Genomic DNA, 20,661 nt, shown 5'->3' with positions numbered 1-20,661 from the left:
TCATGTCAGCATTTCTCTGATCTCTGACCTACCCAGATATATGCATAGAGACAGACCACGAGAATCTTTTTGAGGAGTTTCAGTGTACATTTAAAGTTTGGACAAAATGCTAACTAAGCAGTGTCTTGCTTAGGGATATGACAAATAAGCATGCTTATACTGAAGGAAAAAAAACACACCAACACACCAACAAAATAAACAACCCCAAAAACACCCTCCCCCAAAACAAACCACCAAACAAAACACCACACACAGTCATGAAGAGAGTTAATAAAAACAAAAATAAGCATCCCCTCCAATCTTGTCCGTTTGTCTACTTACAGCCTTTTATCAATTCAGAAGCTGGAATAACTGTCATTGCCATTCTTTCTGCCACAGAGACAAGCTAATGCACATCTACCCTAAATGTCCTCCTCATTTCTCCATTTCTTCAGGTTTACATTCTTCTCTCTCTTCCTGCCCCCACCAGGTGAAACAGTAACATGCACTGTGTGAGTGTGGGTGTGTGCATTACACACGGGCACGTGTTGGACAAGGGCTTTGATGTTTCTATAAAAATTATTTCTAATTTTTTTTGTTAAGGCAGAACTGGGCACTTCAGAGTGTTTGAGTGTGTGCATTTGAGGAGGGAATTCTAAAAGCACAAAATCAGCATCAACAGCTGCTGAGAAAGCTAAAGTTCCTAAGCACTGAAAAATCCATCTTTGCTTAAAAGTTTACTTAACAAGTATTTATTGTAAACATTAAAATCCCTTTCTGATATAAAAGAGCCTATGCATTTAAGAGACAAGGGAAGAAAAAGTATAAAATATTTCTTACATAGATGGGGTTTTTCCCAGAAATGAGAGAATTTCTGTATCAGAAAGCTTTTTAAAAAATAATTGGCTAACTAATAATATTAATACACATATTACTTTAAGGTTTCTACCATTGTGATAGAAGGTAATGTGAGGAACAGCCTGTCTCCCCCACATAATACTATATAAAATGCCTTTTGAGCCAGCAGGCACTATGGGCAAAATGGCTGCTGCCCCTGCCTTCTTGCTGACTGTTCAAGGACATACACAAGGGCGAACCTGCCTATTTGATTGACAGATCCAAAGGTGGGAAAAAAGATACAAAGTTGCAAACTACACCTGGCAGTCCCTGCTCTGGCTCTGGACCCATGGATACAGAACTCCAATTGGCTAAGGCCTATATGCAAACAAGAGAATGCAATGCGACACCAACGTGGACAGTGGACCTTGGACATTCAGATCAATGAATGGCTACGTGACTGGTGCCAAAGGCAGGGCTTTGGGTTATTCGATCATGGGCTGCTATATGAGACACCTGGCCTGCTGGTGGCAGGTGGGATGCACCTGTCCCAGAGGGGGAAAAGGCTTTTGGGGCAGGAGTTAGCAGGGCTCATTGAGAGGGCTTTAAACTAGATGTGAAGGGGGAAGGGGAGATAACTGGGTCTGTTAGGGACAAGCCCAAGAGCAACATGCCAGGGCTTGAAGGATGGTGGACTAGGGAGGATTTTCAATCTGCTGTTTCATTGAAGGGAAAGGATAGATGTTTAAAGCCTGACCAGAAGGCCTCCTGCCTCCCAAGGGTCCCACCAGTGTGCTCTGCTCGCTTCCTGAAATGCCTGTACACCAATGCATGCAGCATGGGGAATAAACAGGAGGAGTTAGAGGTCTGTGTGCGGTCTAAAGGTTATGATCTGGTGGCAATTACAGAGACATGGTGGGACAGCTCACACGACTGGAATGTGGCCATGGATGGCTATGTCCTTTTTAGGAAAGATTGGTCGGTGAAGCGAGGTGGTGGAGTTGCTCTTTATGTGAGAGAGCAACTAGAATGTATTGAGTTTTGTACAGGGGCTGAAGAGGAGCAAGTTGAAAGTCTGTGGGTACGAATTAAGGGGAAGGCTGGCATGGGTGATACAGTTGTGAGGGTCTATTACAGACCTCCTGATCAGGACGAGGGAGTTGATGAGGCTTTCTACAGGCAGCTGAAAGCAGCCTCACAATTACAGTCCTTGGTCCTCATGGGAGATTTTAACTACCCCGATATCTGCTGGAAGACTTACACAGCCAGCCTTTCACAGTCTAGGAGGTTCCTCTAGTGCATTGACGATAACTTTTAATGCAAATGGTGGACAAGCCAACTAGGAGAGGAGCACTGCTGGATCTTGTGCTCACCAACAAGAAGGGTCAGGCTGAAGCAGTGATGGTCAATGGCAGCCTTGGCTGCAGTGATAATGAAATGGTGGAGTGCAGGATCCTGTGTGGGAGGAATATAATACCTAGCAAGACCACAACCCTGGACTTCCACAGGGCCAACTTTGGCCTCCTCAATCAATTGTTAAGTCTCATGGGAAAGGGTACTAGGTAGTAAAGGGGCTCAAGATAGTTGGTCAACATTCAAGGACCACTTCTCCCAAGCTCAGGATCAGAGCGCCCCAATGGGTAGGAAATCAAGTAAGGGAGCCAGGAGACCTGCATGGTTAAACAAGGAACTGCTGGGCAAACTCAAGTGGAAAAAGAGAATCTATGGATCATGGAAGGAGGGGCTGGCCACTTGGGAGGAATATAGGACAGTTGTCAGAGGATGTAGGGAGGCAATTAGGAAAGCTAAGGCCTCCTTGGAACTTAACCTTGCAAGTCAGGTCAAGGATAATAGAAAGGGCTTTTTCAAATACATAGCTGACAAAACTAATACCAGAGGCAATATAGGCCCACTGCCGAATGAGGTGGGTGCCCTGGTGACAGAGGATATAAAGAAGGCAGAGGTGCTGAATGCCTTCTTTGCCTCTGTCTTTACTCCTGCAGGCTTTCCCCATGAGCCCCAGTTTCATATAGCCCCAGAAGAAGTCAAGATAAAGGAGGAGTTTGCCTTGGTAGATGAGGATTGGGTTAGGGATCAGTTGAGTAATCTGGACATCCATAAATCGATGGGTCCGGATGGAATGCATCCAAGGGTGCTGAGGGAGCTGGCGGAGGTCATTGCTAGGCCACTCTCCATCATCTTCGGTAAGTCACGGGTAACAGGAGAGGTGCCTGAGGACTGGAGGATATCAAATGTCACTCCAGTCTACAAGAAGGGCAAGAAGGAGGACCCGGGTAACTATAGACTACTCAGCCTCACCTCCATCCCTGGAAAGGTGATGGAACAACTTGTCCTTGGCACTATCTCTAGGCATATCAAGGATATGGGGGTCATCAAGAGCAGTCAACATGGTTTTACCAAGGGTATGTCGTGTTTGACCAATCTTATAGCTTTCTATGAGGAAGTAACTAGGTGGATAGATGATGGTAGAGCAGTAGATGTGGTTTATCTTGATTTCAGTAAAGCATTTGACACCGTCTCCCACAGCATCCTTGTAGATAAGCTGATGAAGTATGGGCTTGATGATCAGGTAGTGAGGTGGATCAAGAACTGGTTGAAAGGAAGAAGTCAGAGAGTTGTAGTCAATGGGACAGAATCTAGTTGGAGGCCTGTGACTAGTGGAGTCCCTCAGGGGTTGGTACTGGGACCGGTGTTGTTCAATATCTTCATCAACAACCTGGATGAGGGTACAGAATGTACCCTCAGCAAGTTTGCTGATGACACCAAGCTGGGAGGAGTGACTGACACACCAGAAGGCTGTGCTGCCATTCAACGAGACCTAGACAGGCTGGAGAGTTGGGCGGGGAGAAACTTGATGAAATTGAACAGGGGCAAATGTAGAGTTTTGCATCTGGGGAAGAACAACCCCATGTACCAGTAGAGGTTGGGGGCTGACCTGCTAGAGAGCAGTGTAGGTGAAAGGGACCTGGGGGTCCTGGTGGACAGGAGGATGACCATGTGCCAGCAACGTGCCCTTGTGGCCAAGAAGACCAATGGCATCCTGGGGTGCATTAGAAAGGGTGTGGTTAGTCGGTCAAGAGAGGTTCTCCTCCCCCTCTATTCTGCATTGGTGAGGCCGCATCTGGAGTATTGTGTCCAGTTCTGGGCCCCACAGTTCAAGAAGGACAGGGAACTGCTCGAAAGAGTCCAGCGCAGAGCCACGAAGATGATTAAGGGAGTGGAACATCTCCCTTATGAGGAAAGGCTGAGGGATCTGGGTCTCTTTAGCTTGGAGAAAAGGAGACTGAGGGGTGACCTCATCCATGTTTACAAATATGTAAAGGGTGAGTGTCAGGACGATGGAGCCAAGCTTTTTTCAGTGATGACCAGTGATAGGACAAGGGGCAATGGATACAAGTTGGAGCATAGGAGGTTCCATGTGAATATCAGGAAGAACTTCTTTACTGTGAGAGTGACAGAGCACTGGAACAGGCTGCCCAGAGAGGTCATGGAGTCTCCTTCGCTGGAGACATTCAAAACCTGCCTGGACACATTCCTGTGTGATGTACTCTAGGTGACCCTGCTCTGGCGGGGGGGTTGGACTAGATGATCTTTCGAGGTCCCTTCCAACCCCTAGGATTCTGTGACTATAAAAGGTAGTGGCTCTTACTGGTTCTTTGTCACTTGCTGTGGGCCGCTTGCTGAGGAACCGCTTGCTGAGGAACCACTTGCTGGGAACTGCCTGCTGAGAACCACCTGCTGGGGAGCCAGATTGAAGATTTGCAGTTGCCAGAGAGACGCTGCTTGCCATCGGCTACCTGTCTGCTGGAGGTTTGCTTGCTGTGGCTGATTGCTGTTAGGGATTTCACTACTTGGACTACAAGGAGCTTACTGGGAGACGTGCTGCCACGTCTCGCTGCGAGGGACCAAACTACCGCTGCAAATCAACTAAGGTGCAGTGCAGCCCTCTGCCACAGCACTTGAGGCGGGTAGCCATGCCAAAGGAGAGATTGCCCGGATAAACCTCCTCACATTGGACTGTCTCAGAAACAGAGTAAGGCTGTGTACTCTACTCCCCTTGCTCCTCCCCTTATTGGTCCCTCCAACTTACACTCACGCACATCGTGACCTCTAAAAGAATATTTTTCGTCGGGCTCATCCTCCTCCCTTTTACTCCCTCGATCCTTGCACCCCTCCACAGGAGTGTACATTGTTATTTAATAAGGGCATATTGCTTTTGAATTATTTCCTGATATATCACTCAACTCACCTTTCCTGAACCCTTGTCCCTTAATTTGGCATTTCCTCTAATAAACTGGTTAATTCTTAAATTTAAATATTTGTGTCAGTAATAGTTTGTGCATCTTAATTTCCACTCTAAAATACAGTCCAGCAGTGGCTGTTCCTCTGTGAGAGGAGACTGCCATGCGCAACCCTCGGACCCTTTTAAATCAAACCTCTCAGTAAGAGAGGAAGTCGTGTAAACATCCGGACTTCTGGTGGCCAGCTACTGAGGTCAGACCGCGACAGGTGATGTACACCGTATCCAAGTAACAGACAAGTAAACAAATGAGGTGACACTAACTGCATAGTGAAAGGTTGAGAACACACCCAGGCCTGAACTCCACAAGTCTCTCTAGGAATCACATTCTCATTGAACGTGATTCCCCACCTTGACTATAAATGAAACTATCACACACACACAAAAAGGTCATCTCCTTAGTGTTTCACAGGGCAAAGGTAATTTGTTAGGTAGATGTGCCTATATGATAAAAATCAGTACTGTAGTGACACCTTGTGACTAATCTCCTCCATTACACAGGCACTTGCTTGTTGAAACAGACAATTGTTTATTATATCTACAGGAAGACCTGACATTTTGATCCAAACTTCTGTATTCCCTATATTTTGTTTCCCTTAGAAGCTATCTTATAAACGAGATCATCCTGGCAAACATTGCCTTAAATGTCCATATAAATATTTCCATGATGTCTTTGAACACTAACTTCAAGCAGCATTCTTCACATTACTGATAATTATGGATAGAGTAGCTATTTTCCAGGATCAGGTCCTAAAGCAAAATTCTAAAAGAGTTTATAAAAAACCCAAAACAAAATATAAAAATATTTTTCTTCAAAGGGCAGTTCTCTAAACCTTGGGAAATGCAAAGAACCTCAATACCATCCAAGAACTAATAAGTAAATACTAATGTGTAAGTAAAAATTATTGATCTAAGTCTCAGCCACAGCACTGATGATAACTATCTTTCCAGAGCCAAAGCTTAGCAGAGTCAGGAAAACCTTAGCTTAGCTCAAGGAAAACTTACAACATCGTTCATTCATTAGTTGACCTTTTTGTAATCAATACTAACTTGATGTGCTCCACACTGTGAGAGAAGGTGAAATGTCAGCACAAATTATGTGTTTGGGAGAAGAAAAAGCAATTGGTTTTGTTGGATATAAAAGGAGAGCTGAGCAAGAACTAAACTGCAATGCTATGCAGCAGCCATGCCCCCTACTGACAAAGGCTGCTTTGTTCTCCTCTCCGCCCTCCACCCTCCTCCCACTGCTTTGCCTGAAGGTCAAGAAGAAAGAGGGGAGAGATGACAAGGGCGTCGACTGTATGCAAATATGCAAGGAAGGCTGCTTTAGGTGCAGGGCAAATGGGAAGAACATAACTAAAACCAGAAGGTAGAGAAAGAGAGTTTTTTCTCATTTTTGAAACTCTTATCTGTTGTTACAAGTAACAGATTTAGACAATTTCAAGTCTCATTACCTCCTACCTCCCAAAGTCATATTGTTGACAGAACAGTGGGGTTTTTTCCCTGCACTGTTTGCATAACTAAGTACAGCTCTGATCTACTCCAGGGAAGCTGCATTTCTGTGTTTTGTAAAAACACAAACCTTAGTGATGAATTTTGGCTATAGAAAAAAACCTAACAAGCCAAAACCCAATAAAAACACTACATGTTAAAAGATGGCAATTGTTAATTTCAGTTTAATTTATGCAGCCTGAGAATAGAAATGTTGGTGAGGTATATGAAAAGTGTTAACTGCAGTTGTAAAGATAAAATATAATTGACATTTCATTTTTTGGCAACAACTTATTAGCTTTACAAGAAGAGATGTGTGCAAAGTACTCTTGAAGACTTTGTTTGGAACAACTAGAGGCATCTAATATTTGAAAACATTTGTTACATTTCTCCAGTTAATGGAAAAATGAAAAGAACTCCTGACTCTTTGTTTCTTTATGATTAATAGCCAAATCACCCTCAATTTTTACATCTGAACAGTGAGCTCCTTATCTCCTTTCTTTAACAAAAGATCTGAATACTGAATCCATATGGCTATACTCCAAACTTCCACTAACCCTAATTTCCAATTACAGAGAAAGACAGTTATATCTCCAGGGTGCAGTCTTGATTTACTTCAGAGTCAGTGGAAGACACTTCTTCCACAGAGCAGGGATGTCCTCTGACTTCTGTCTAGATCCTTTCTGTACCAAGTTAAGTCAAAAGCAAAAGTTACTTCTATTTGATTAAAGGCTACAATCAACAAGAGACTACTCTACAGGACAGACTAATTAACTTTTTTGCATACATTCTCCCCAAAAATCTTACAATATACTCTCTAGTATGCCAGATAATTAGCTTTATTGGGGGGGAAAAAGTAAATACATTATGTTTGAGGCTTACCGCTAAGCAGTTCAATCCAATTTTGTACTGTTTCAGGAGGTTGGGTCTCTTTTATGTGTTTCAGAGCTTCATCAAGCAGAACATCCCCTGTAGGAGCATCTGACTTGCAAATCACCTAGGACAGAATAAAACACAGTCAGTATTTTGACTTAGTTCATATACCATGAACATCCAGCAATAAAAACTGGAAAAATCTACCTGTTATCAGAACCAAGGAAAATTTTAAGGAGTGAAGAATCTTCTCTAAGAATATGCAAGTTTAAAAAATACCTAGTTGTTTAAAAAACTATTTAGAATTTTGATTAGAAAGCTATGTTAAGTCTTAAGTTATATATAACCTAAATTAACCTTAATTGACTAAAACTATTGTATTAATAACATGCTTAATACCTAATTTTTTAAGGAAGATACTATGCTAACCTGGCCAGCTCCTACACTACCTCCTCTAAACAAAGTATACTACAGTGTTAAATTGCTCTCTGATGGCAGTCAACTGTTTTTCTTCTTTCAGATATTGATGGATAAAATAGGTTAAAGACAACATGTGTAAGTTTTACACCTCTGAAGAACATGTTAACCAGCAACAATAAGTTCTATTCAATAACAGTTAAAATAAACATATTGGGCAAAATATGTATGTACCAATAAAACCCTTAATATACAATAATAAATGCAATACCACTTATTAGACACTTTATGTCTATGTTTAGGCAGTTCTATCACCCCATGACCCCTCCACACCCAAGGGGAAATGGGGAAAAAAGGAGCCCCATGGGTTGAAATGAAAACAGATTTAATAAAATAATATTAAAGAACTACTATTAATCCCAATACTAATAAGAAATACAAAGTTATACTCGGCTCATATAGGTGTTCCCAGCAGTGAATGCCTAGATGTCAAACACTGCAAGCACTACAGCTCCACAAGAGTGTGATGGTCACAACAAACAGGACAGTAGGCCTCAGGAGCAGAAGGATGGACAACACCCTCCAGGGATGGTGGCCACTGAGGAAGAGCCCTGTCCCCAGCAAACTTCCCAATGTATAGCGAGGGTGACATTTTGGTATGGAATACTTCTGTTGGCCAGCTCGAGTCAGCTGCCCTGACTTTCACTCCTCCTTGCCCTATCACCTGGCTAGCTTAAAACTGCTAAAACACCTCAATCACTATGGAAACCTGCATACCATGGCTGGCCATGAACTAAAATGTTCTCACAGAATGAGGTGCTGCACTCTTCTCAAAAATGGCAGCTTAACTAATGTCCTGGTTTGAGCCAGGATGAAGCCACTTTTCCTTTAACTGATTATTTTTTCCTTCGGTAAGCTTTCTTTTAACTAGTAGCAAAGTGTTCCAACTAGGACTGATAACAAACACTGGAATGTATGCAATTGCTGGGATTTCAAGGTCACATCTTTGCCCTGCCAGCTCAGGCACTACCGGGAGTTCTATGACCCCCCCGTAGGAGGCTGAATTAGACAGACAGCAAAATTGGCCAGAGATATTCCATTCCATATATCTACATAAGCTCAGAGGAAGGTCAGAGATCACAGAAGACTGTTGAAGAATGGCTTGAGCAGCAGGGCCATGGGCCCTTGCTATCTCCTCGAGAGGCCTTGAGAGTGTAACACAAATAGCAGCTGTACAAGCAATCTCTTTTTTAGCCTAACACAAGTATAAACAATCTCTCTGCTAGCTTAAACTAACTCAAGGACAAGGTAGAGAAGTAGAATAATAGAAAACAAGGAGGTTTGTGCAGGCTGTACCAGCAGCACATGCCTATATATTCTCCTCCATGGGATGCTTTGATGATGATGCAAGACCAACTGTGCGTGAGGTGGCTTTCAAAGCACGACAGTATGGAGACATAATCTCTGATTCCCATCAGTTCCACACCTCAGCCATTGAACAAATGACTAACAGAAAGAATAAGACGGCAAACAGACAGAGAGATAAACCCCAGTATCTCCCTAGAGACAACTGGTCACATTTTGCAGCCATTAAGAAGAGACGTCCTGCTATGAGACAGCAGTGAGAGAGAACGGACACACTTTGATGCCACCTGTGGTTTCTCTTGCGTAATTATTTTAAAAAGGACATGAGAATCTGGGACAAGAGACCCACTGATATTCTCCAGATACATGTGTGAGGGCTACTAAACAGAACAAAGGCAGGAGACGGTTCTTCCAAGAAGAAGGCTGCACTAGTTTCCACCCAAGATGGTGCTTTAACATCAAATTATAATAGTAGAGGTGCCCTGCCTCCAGCTGAGGGGAGGAGAGGGACAACCGAATTTGCTGGATGGTGTGGATTCGGTGGCCTGGCACATTAGGACCACAAAGGTATAAAGCTTTGGTGGACACTGGTGCACAGTGCACACTAATGCCATCAAACCATAAAGGGACAGGATCTGTCACTATTTTGGGAGTGACAGGAGGTTCTCAACAACTGACCGTTGTGGAGGCCGATGTGAGCTTCACTGGTGAGGAGTGGCAAATGCACCCTGTAGTGACTGGCCCAGATGCTCCCTGCATCCTTGGCATAGACTATCTCAAGAAAGGATATTTCCGTGACCCGAAAGGGTACCGGTGGGCCTTTGGTATAGCAGTTGTAGAGACTGAGGACACTGAACAGCTGCATACTCTGCCTGGCCTTTCAGATGACCCTTCTCTAGTGGGGTCGCTGAAGGTCGAAGACCAACAGGTGCCAACTGCCTCTTCAGCGGTGCATAGAAGACAATATTGCACCAACAGAGACTCTGTGATCCCCATTCATAAGCTGATCCGGCAATTGGAGATCCAAGGAGTGATCAGCAGGACTCACTCACCCTTCACCAGTCCTGTATGGCCAGTGTGAAAGCCTGATGGCAAGTGGAGGCTGACAGTGGACTATCGTGGCCTGAATGAGGTTACACCACCACTCAGTGCTGCAGTGCCGGACATGCTAGAACTTTGGTACAAGCTGGAGTCGAAAGCAGCCAGGTGGTATGCCACTATTGACATTGCTCATGCATTTTTCTGTATTCCTCTAGCACCAGAGTGCAGGCCACAGTTTGCTTTCACCTGGAGGGGAGTCCAGTACACCTGGAATCGACTGCCCCAGGGGTGGAAACATAGCTCAACCATTTGCCATGGACTGATCCATGCTGCACTGGAGAAGGGTGGAGTGCCAGAACACCTACAGTACACTGATGACATCATTGTGTGGGGTGACACACCAGAAGAAGTTTTTGAGAAAGGTAAAATTCCAAATTCTTCTAGATGCTGGTTTTCCTGTAAAAAGACGCAAGGTCAAGGGACCTTCACAAGAGATCCAGTTCGTGGGAATTAATTGGCAAGATGGATATCGCCAGATCCCAATGGATATGATTAACAAAATAACAGCTATGGCTTCACCAACTACTAAAAAGGATGCTCAAACCTTTCTAGGGACTGTTGGTTTCTTGAGAATGCATATTCCATGTTACAGTGAAATTGTGAAACCTCTCTGTGAGGTGACCCGAAAGAAGAGTGACTTTAAATGGGGCCCTGATCAACAAAAAGCTTTTGAGCAGATCAAAAAGGAGATTGTGCAGCCAATGGCCCTTGGACCAGTTCAAACAGGGCCAGACATCAAAAATGTGCTCTACACTGCAGCCAGACACAATGGTCCCAACTGGAGCCTCTGGCAGATAGCAGCAGGGGAAACTCCAGGTCAACTGCTGGGATTCTGGAGCTGGAGCTACAGAGGTTCCAAGGCCAACTACAGGACAACTGAAAAGGAGATCCTTGCAGCATATGAAGGAGCTAGAGCCACTTCAGAAGTGATCAGCACTGAAGTGCAGCTCCTCCTGGCGTGCAGATTACCACTACTGAGCTTCTTGTTCCAGAGTAACCTTTCTCCTATCCATCATGCCACCCATGCAGCATGGAGTAAATGGACTGCTTTAGTTACCCAGCGAGCTCGAATAGGAAGCCCTAATAGGCCAGGTGTTGTAGAAGCAGTTATAAAATAGCCAGGAGGAACACACTTTGGAATGCCAGCACAAGAAGTGGTGAGACGGGCTCAAGAAGCTCCACCATATGATCATCTACCAGAGACTGAGAAACAATTTCACTTTTCACCGATGGCTCCTGTTGTCTTGTAGGGAACCGCCGGAAGTGGAAAGCTGCCGTGTGGAGTCCTACACGACTGGTTGCTCAAGTAGCTGAAGGAGAAGCTGAATCAAGTCAGTTTGCAGAGGTCAAAGCCATCCAGCTGGCTATGGACATTGTTGAGCGAGACGGTTGGCCAAGACTCTCTACACTGACTCGTGGATGGCAGCAAATGCCTTGTGGGGTTGGCTAAAGCAGTGGCAGCAGAACAACTGGCAGCAAAAAGGTAAACCTATTTGGGTTGCCGATCTGTGGAAAGACATTGCAGCTCAGATGGAGAAACTGGTTGTAAAAGTGTGTCATGTGAATGCACACGTACCTCTGAGTCGAGCCACTGAGGAACATCAACACAACCAGTGAGCAGATGAGGCTGCTCAAGTGTTCCAGTCTTAGACTAGGAACATAAAGGTGAACTCTTTTTGGGTAAATGGGCCCATGACAGTTCATGTCATCAGGGCAGAGATGCAACATACAAATGGGCTCGTGACGAAAGGATGGACTTAACCATGGATGCTGTTGCACAGGTGATCCATGACTGTGAAACATGCGCTGCAATTAAGCAGGCAAAACGGTTGAAACCTTTGTGGTATGAAGGGAGGTGGTCCGAGTACAGGTATGGGGAGGACTGGCAAATTGACTACATCACACTGCCTCAGAGCCGCCAGGGGAAGCGCTATGTGCTTACGATGGTGGAAACAAGTACAGGATGGTTGGAAACATATCCTGTGCCTCATGCCACAGCCAGGAATACTATCCTGGGCCTTGAGAAGCAAATCTTGTGGAGGCATGGTAGTCCAGAAAGAATTGAGTCAGACAATGGGACTCATTTCAAAAACAGTCTTGTGACTGACCGGGCTAAAGAGCATGGTATTGAGTGGATCTACCATATCCCGTACTATGCACAAGCCTCAGGGAAAGTTGAAAGGTACAGTGGTTTGTTGAAGGCTACCCTGAAGGCAATGGGTGGTGGAACTTTCAAAAACTGGGACAAAAATTTGGCAAAGGCCACCTGGTTAGTTAATACCAGGGGATCCATCAATCGGACTGGTCCTGCTCAGTCAGACCTTCTACATACTGCAGATGGGGATAAAGTCCCTGTGGTATGTGAAAGAAACCTACTGGGTAAAAGTGTTTGGGTTTTTCCTGCTTCAGGCAAAGGTAAACCTGTCCGGGGTGTTGCTTTTGCTCAGGGACCTGGACGTACTGGGTGTGTGATGATGGAGGATGGTGAAGCACAATATGTACCTCAAGGTAATCTGACTCCTTAATTTGACAGTTGGTAAAATATAGAGCTTATATGTAATTTATGGTATGGAATAAGGGGTGGAAAAGGGGTTTCAAGTCCCGGACAAGCCCCATAAATTGTTGTCACTATTTGACTCAGAATCGACAACAATGCTCTTGATCCCCTCCCCCTCCCACCCAGGTAGGGAAGGAGAGAGAGAAAATGAGAGAGACTCTCTGGATTGAAAACTAAACTAGACAGCTTTAATTAAACAGTAATGTTGAAAGAAAATATATACAATTATATACAAATGTGTTCAGGAAATGTGCAAAACCCCTATTGCCGCCCCCGAAGCCCAGAAACTCCCACAGCACTCTCCTAAGCTGCAAACAGTCCCAAAAAGTCCCAGACTGCTGCCAGAGAGAGGGCAGAGTTATGAGCGTCAGGAGAGCTCGAGCCTAGGGGTTGACGGTGGTGGATGGAGTCCTCCCTGGACACCAGCCATGGACGGAAGAGAAGGGAAGAAGAAGCAGGAAGGAAGTTGTCTTCTGTGATCTCTGACCTTCCTCTGAGCTTACGTAGATATATGGAATGGAATATCTCTGGCCAATTTTGCTGTCTGCCTAATTCAGCCTCCTACGGGGGGGTCATAGAACTCCTGGTAGTGCCTGAGTCGGCAGGGCAAAGATGTGACCTTGAAGTCCCAGCAATAGCATACATTCCAGTGTTTGTTATCAGTCCTAGTTGGAACACTTTGCTACTAGTTAAATGAAAGCTTACTGAAGGAAAAAAAAATAAGTTAAAGGAAAATGGCTTCATCCTGGCTCAAACCAGGACAACTAAACAGAAAATTGTTTCTATAATTCTATCCCAGCAAAGCCAGGACAGTTTGTTTTTTAATAACTTCTAAAATTATTTGAGTTCTTCCTTCAATAGAGTACAGGAGAAAGAAAAAATATATCATTTGCAGTAACATAACCAAATTTAAGAATTTGAGTAACTGCTTGTTTATGAGTATAAGTTGTTATGTTGTCTGGTTAGAAAAACAAGAGCAACAAACTAAAACATACAGAATTAACTAACTCAAGAAAATATATTTTAACAAAAACAAAACAACAAAATTCTATCTTTCTTTAGGAAAAGAAGAATTACTACTGTTTCAAAGCTATTTATGAAAACAATTATTTAATCTGGCAATTTAATTTGTTTTACAAGTTAGCACTTTATAAGCATTAGGTAAAAAGATAATAAGCAATTGACAGACAAAACTAATACATCAAAACAATTCCATATATACAAGAATAGCAGCAGGTGAAACATCTTACTTTTAAAGCTTCACAGTAGTCAGAAAAGCGGGCATTCCAGTGTCCTAGAAAAGCTAGCATTCCAGTGTCCTGGAAAAGCTTTAAGTGTCCTATTGAAATATATCCCAAGTTCAGTTCTGTTCCATAATTCTAATAATTCTTACTACAAACAATAGAGGAGTACAATACATTTTCATAGAGTCTGTAGATGACACTGAAATTACTTGCAATAGTAAGACAGCTTAAATGCTGGAAAATCATCCCAAACTGGAGATGTGTACTAAGTCAACGAGATGAAATTAAAAAGAAATGCAAAGTATAGTCAGGATGATAAAACAGATGAAAAATATAAAAGATAAAATAAATTACTATATAGTAAAAGTGAAAAGAGCAAATTGTTTCTCAGTCTCTGGTAGATGATCGTATGGTGGAGCTTCTTGAGCCCATCTCACCACTTCTTGTGCTGGCATTCCAAAGTGTGTTCCTCCTGGCTATTTTATAACTGCTTCTACAACACCTGGCCTATTAGGGCTTCCTATTCGAGCTCGCTGGGTAACTAAAGCAGTCCATTTACTCCATGCTGCATGGGTGGCATGATGGATAGGAGAAAGGTTACTCTGGAACAAGAAGCTCAGTAGTGGTAATCTGCACGCCAGGAGGAGCTGCACTTCAGTGCTGATCACTTCTGAAGTGGCTCTAGCTCCTTCATATGCTGCAAGGATCTCCTTTTCAGTTGTCCTGTAGTTGGCCTTGGAACCTCTGTAGCTCCAGCTCCAGAATCCCAGCAGTTGACCTGGAGTTTCCCCTGCTGCTATCTGCCAGAGGCTCCAGTTGGGACCATTGTGTCTGGCTGCAGTGTAGAGCACATTTTTGATGTCTGGCCCTGTTTGAACTGGTCCAAGGGACTCCCCTCCATGTGAAAGCAAACTGTGGCCTGCACTCTGGTGCTAGAGGAATACAGAAAAATGCATGAGCAATATCCATAGTGGCATACCACCTGGCTGCTTTTGACTCCAGCTTGTACCAAAGTTCTAGCATGTCCGGCACTGCAGCACTGAGCAGTGGTGTAACCTCATTCAGGCCACGATAGTCCACTGTCAGCCTCCACTTGCCATCAGGCTTTCACACTGGCCATACAGGACTGGTGAAGGGTGAGTGAGTCCTGCTGATCACTCCTTGGATCTCCAATTGCCGGATCAGCTTATGAATGGGGATCACAGAGTCTCTGTTGGTGCAATATTGTCTTCTATGCACCGCTGAAGAGGCAGTTGGCACCTGTTGGTCTTCGACCTTCAGCGACCCCACTAGAGAAGGGTCATCTGAAAGGCCAGGCAGAGTATGCAGCTGTTCAGTGTCCTCAGTCTCTACAGCTGCTATACCAAAGGCCCACCAGTACTCTTTCGGGTCACGGAAATATCCTTTCTTGAGATAGTCTATGCCAAGGATGCAGGGAGCATCTGGGCCAGTCACTACAGGGTGCATTTGCCACTCCTCACCAGTGAAGCTCACATCGGCCTCCACAACAGTCACTTGTTGAGAACCTCCTGTCACTCCCAAAATAGTGACAGATTCTGTCCCTTTATGGTTTGATGGCATTAGGGTGCACTGTGCACCAGTCTCCACCATGGATTTATACTTTTTTGGTTCTAATGTGCCAGGCCACTGTGTTGCCAGCTGATGCTGTCACAGAGGCTACTGGCAGTCAAGATGCTTCCGCGACTCCCCCCAATTTGGATGGGTTTTTAAATCTAACTGTGGGCACACACGTGATGCTTGCCACTCACAAAGGAACGGCCACTGCAGGACCATATTTTAGAGCAGAGATTAGAATACCACCCTCACCACGCCCACAAATTGTTACTGAGACCAGTGTTTAGTTTACAAATTAACCGGTTTATTAAGGGTTAACACAAACTGAGGGATGAGGTTTAGTAAAAATGTAAAAATGGCAAATGGCTACCAGGGATATATGCAAAAGTACTGTGCCCTTCAGGGAAGTAATGCAAAAAATACTGTGCCCTTAAGATGTTCTCTCCGAGGGTTGTGGATCAAAGGAGAGGGGGGAGGAGGGCAAGCCCGACGACAGTCCTCCTTAAAGCCGTCGTCGCGCTGTGTGTGCAAGTATGGGGAGAGGAAGGAGTTGTATGGAGTCATTACAGCGGCGGCGGCTGTTCCTCCTCAGCGGCAGTGGCTTGGTTTCCCCGGCAACTGGCAGCAAAACGAGGGGTGGGGGCTCCAGCCCCGGCCCCTGCCCCGGTCCCGACGGCTGCGGAAAGGACTGGTGCTCCAGGGGTCAGAACCTTGGCGTGCCCACCGTCACGGCTCAGGCTCGATCCCCGGGGCAGGCAGGCAGGTCAGCAGGCCTGGCAGAGTCCCGGTGCCAGGCTCCGCAATAGGGCAAGTCTGATGAGCAACGGGGAGGTGTCCCACGCAAGAAACGTCCAAGCAGGCTGCTCTCACCTGCAAAACCTGTTTCCTTTTATACCCCAGTGACCCCCTCTCCAGTCAGTGTCACTGCCGCAATGCATGAACATACTAATGTCCAGAGCCAATTAGCATCCCTGAGTCCCAAGTTAATGCAGTAACTAGCAGGGGAAATGCATAACTTGTTGCCTATCCTTCCTGCCTTGTATCACATCTGTTGTTTTGCTTTCATTTGTCCTTGAGCAGCGGGCCTGTTTTTGGTCTGTTAGCTGGGTATAATCAGTAGAAGGCCTTTGCTGACTTAAAAGGCATTTTGTTTAGACTTATGTGGGGAAGAAGAAGAACCGTTTCCCACACACCGTATCCACACTGTCTAATAAACTCACTTTACCCTCTCCTCCTCCTGGCTGGAGGCAGGGCCCCTCTAATATTTAGCATTTGAGCTCGATGCACCATCCTGGTGGAAGGACTGGTTGCTGGAGACTGGAACAGACTTCATTCTGGAAGGACTGTCTCCTGCATTTGTTCTATTTAGCAGCTCTTGTACGTGTATCTGGAGAATAGCAGTGGGTTTAATGTCCCAGGTTTTCATGTCCCCTTTATAATAATTACGCAAGAGTCCACAGGTGGCATCAAAGTGGGTCCCATCTCTCTTTCTGCTGTCTCGTAGCAGGATGTGTCCTCTTAATGGGTGCAACACAAGACCAATTGTCTCTAGGAAGATACTGGGGTTTACCTCCCCATCTATTCGGTATCTTATTCTTTCTGTCAGTCATTTGTTCAATGGCTGAGGTGTGGAACTGATGGGAATCAGAGGTTATGTCTCCGTACTTTCGTGCTTTCAAAGCCACCTCACGCACAGTTGGTCTTGCGTCATCCTCAAAGCATCCCATGAAGGAGAATATATGGGCATGTGCTGCTGGTACAGCCTGCACAAACCTCTGGAACATTTGTGTGTCGCACAGAACGTCATCAGGATTTGTAAGTCCATCTTTATCATAGATCACCTCTCACACAGCTATTTCTCTCAAATACGTGATGGCTTTCTCAAGAGTGGGTGTTCTGCTTCAGTGCCATTCGATGTCACCCTTATGGGGGTATCTTTCTCTTACAGATGAAAGAAGTAAGCTCCATAGGGTGGTAGTTCTCATCTTACTACCAATTGCTCTATCAATACCAACATCTCTGGTCAGGGATCCCAACTGCTTGGCTTCTCTTTCATCCACATCATAGGTATCAGCCCACTATCAAAGCATCAGATCAACCAACAAAGAAGTGGCTCACCTTCATTGTGGGTAAAGTCCTTTCTCATGAGGTGCAGTTCCTTTAGAGAGAAAGGTTGGACAAGATCATTGTTGTCATCTGCCTGAGAGTTGTCTGCTTTTCTATCTGCTTGAGAGGTGCCTGCACCTCCATCTGTTTGAGAAGGGTCTGCTCCTTTATCTGTTTTAAAAGTGTCTGCTCCTCCTTCTGCTTGAGAAGCATCTTCTGCATCACTCTCCTCCTGGTCTTGTGGAAACCATGGAGATTTCAGGCAGGGATAAGGTCTGGGACCTTTCGTCTTTGCTTTACCCTTGATCACAGGATTAACCTTTACTCATTTGTATCGAGTCTTTGCAGCAGCGGCAGTGGTAGTGGCAGCCTTGCCTGTGGGGGAGTGGCAGTGAGTGGAACATCTTGCTGTATGCATCCACAATACATTATAAACATTCAGCAGAAGCATCCCTACTGAAACAATGCTATTCAGATCAAGAGCTGGGAGATTCAGCCTGAGAGAAAATGGAGAGGTAAATTGAACCTGCTGCTGCCATTATCAACATAGAGCTTTCTATTCACAAGAGGATTTGTATTGTACACATACAGTGCCACCATGCAGATCAGTATGAAAACCCTTGTTATCACTAGATAAGTTATTACATGGTTGATTATGGCTATAATCCTGTCGATGAATCATAAAACAATAACAAGAGCAGCTACACAGAGCAATATTATTTAATCTGCATACCACATATATGACTGCATGTTGGGAAAAATGTCCAGCAGAAACATTGCAGAAAGTATCTGTCCACTTTTCAACCCATTAGTATATTCAGCAGAAGCGTTGCCCATAGCGATCTGAGGGGTTCCTCCCATCAGATAGAATTCTAAACATTCACCAGTTAGTGAGAATTTATTGCCTGGGCTTAAGATCATGCCTTGCATTGGGCACCAATAAATTATTGTCATGGTTTGACTCAGGAGCAGCAATTGAACCATCAACAATAATGCTCTTGATCCCCTCCCTTCCCACCCAGGTAGGGAAGGAGATATACAAGAAGGAGAGAGAATTCATCCTGACTCAAACCAGGACAATATACTTTTTTTTTTTTACCACTGCAAAGAAATTTAAGAAGTTAGTCTGAATATAATCCACCATGACTGTATGACCCTAAACATACAGGCATTTAGAGGAAAGAGCTCTAAGGAGCACAGACGCTTCCGTTCAACTCGGTCAGAACTCCATAAGCTCTTGGGAAGCCACAATCCACAGCGATTTTGTTTCCAAGTTTGTTGTTTTCTGCAGCCAGGCATACAGCACTGTTTCTTCTCACTTATCTGCTACATTGCATATTCACTGCAAAGATTCTTCTGATTACCCTTCCCCTCAAACAAAAAAGCATTTTAGTTCACACTTCCACAGTAGTTCTCTTCCCCTCCCTTTCCCAGCACATGTAGACAAGCAACAGGGGGAGCCCAGGCATCTCTCTCTTATGTTCATGGATCTGCACTTACTTGAAGGAGGTTTTATTAACAAATGCTTCTTGCTTAACTCCCTCCAGAGTCATAACAGCACAAGAGTGGGAAATTTTGAATTGAATCATAACAGAGAAATAAGGATCCACAAGGGGGTATGTTTTCTCTGTAATAGATGAGCTTATGTAGAGAAAGAAGCTGAGATCCTGGTTCTTCAGAGATTACGATTCTTAGCCTTATTGCAAAGAACATTTCTTTATTCCAATTTTTCAGTGATTTATAATGTGCTAGATTTGCCTTGTATCCAACTGCTGAAGACATTTCAGTTATACAGAATATTTAATTTTAATTTTTTACAATACAGTTTTGCAATTAAGCAATTGTCACCGTTTGACTCAGGTTCGACACCAACGCTCTCGATCCCCTCGTCCTCCCACCCAGGTAGGGAAGGAGAGAGAGAATGAGAGAGAGACTCTCTGGATTGAAAATGAAACTAGATGGCTTTAATTAAACACTAACGATAAAAGAAAATATGTACAATTATATACAAATGTGTTCAGGAATGTGCAAAAGCCTCTCGCCTCCCCCCACCCCCAGCAACTCCCACAGCACTCCCCTGAGCTGGGAACAGTCCTGGACCGCTGCCAGAGGGAGCATAGAGTTATGAGGGTCAGGAACGCACAGGCCTAAGGGTCAACAGGTGATGGACAGATGGAGTCCTCCCTGGACACCAGCCATGGATGGAAGAAAAGGGAAAAAGAAACAGGAAGGAAGTTATCTTCTGTGATCTCTGACCTTCCTCTGAGCTTATGTAGATATATGGAATATCTCTGGCCAATTTTGCTGTCCATCTAGTTCAGCCTCCCCTATGGGGGCTTCATAGATCTCCCAGTAGCGTCTGAGGTGGCAGGGCAAAGATGTGACCTTGGAGTCTCGGCATTAACACAAACATTGCAGCATTATCAGTCCACTAGCTGGAACATTTGCTGATAGTTAAGAGAGAGCTTACTGAAGGAAAAAAAATCAGTAAATGGAAAATTGGCTTCATCCTGGCTCAAACCAGGACACCAGGTCACAGACTGTTGGGAATGTCACAGCCTTTGGCTGGCAATGGGGGGCAGCTCTGACCACGGCTGTGTCTGGTGTGAGCAGGTTGATGACCTGCTCTGCTTGGTGGCACAGATGCAGGATGAAGTAACAGAGCTCAGGGAAGAGGTAAGCACACTGAGGAGTATCAGGGAGAGTGAGAGTGAGCTCGATGAGTGTTTTCAAAGCCTGCTCTCCACAAAATCAGCTCGGGAGGCTGTAAGGGTTATGCCCTTTACCACAGAAAA

At 44.7% G+C, this 20,661-nt stretch overlaps 1 protein-coding gene across 1 annotated transcript in view; it reads right to left on the bottom strand.

Annotated features, from left to right (window-relative positions):
- The window catches only part of LOC127395198 (Golgi phosphoprotein 3-like), a 99,192-nt gene that overhangs the window by 2,590 nt on the left and 75,941 nt on the right, over positions 1–20,661 (bottom strand). The window contains exon 3 of the mRNA XM_051641772.1: positions 7,511–7,625. Within this exon, the coding sequence (XP_051497732.1) occupies positions 7,511–7,625 (115 nt within the window). The remainder of the gene's footprint in view (positions 1–7,510; positions 7,626–20,661) is intronic.

Source organism: Apus apus, chromosome W, assembly GCF_020740795.1.
Source record: "Apus apus isolate bApuApu2 chromosome W, bApuApu2.pri.cur, whole genome shotgun sequence".
Taxonomy (NCBI): domain Eukaryota; kingdom Metazoa; phylum Chordata; class Aves; order Apodiformes; family Apodidae; genus Apus; species Apus apus.
The sequence above is the reverse complement of the archived record's forward strand: the minus strand, read 5'-3'. Positions and strand labels throughout refer to the sequence as shown.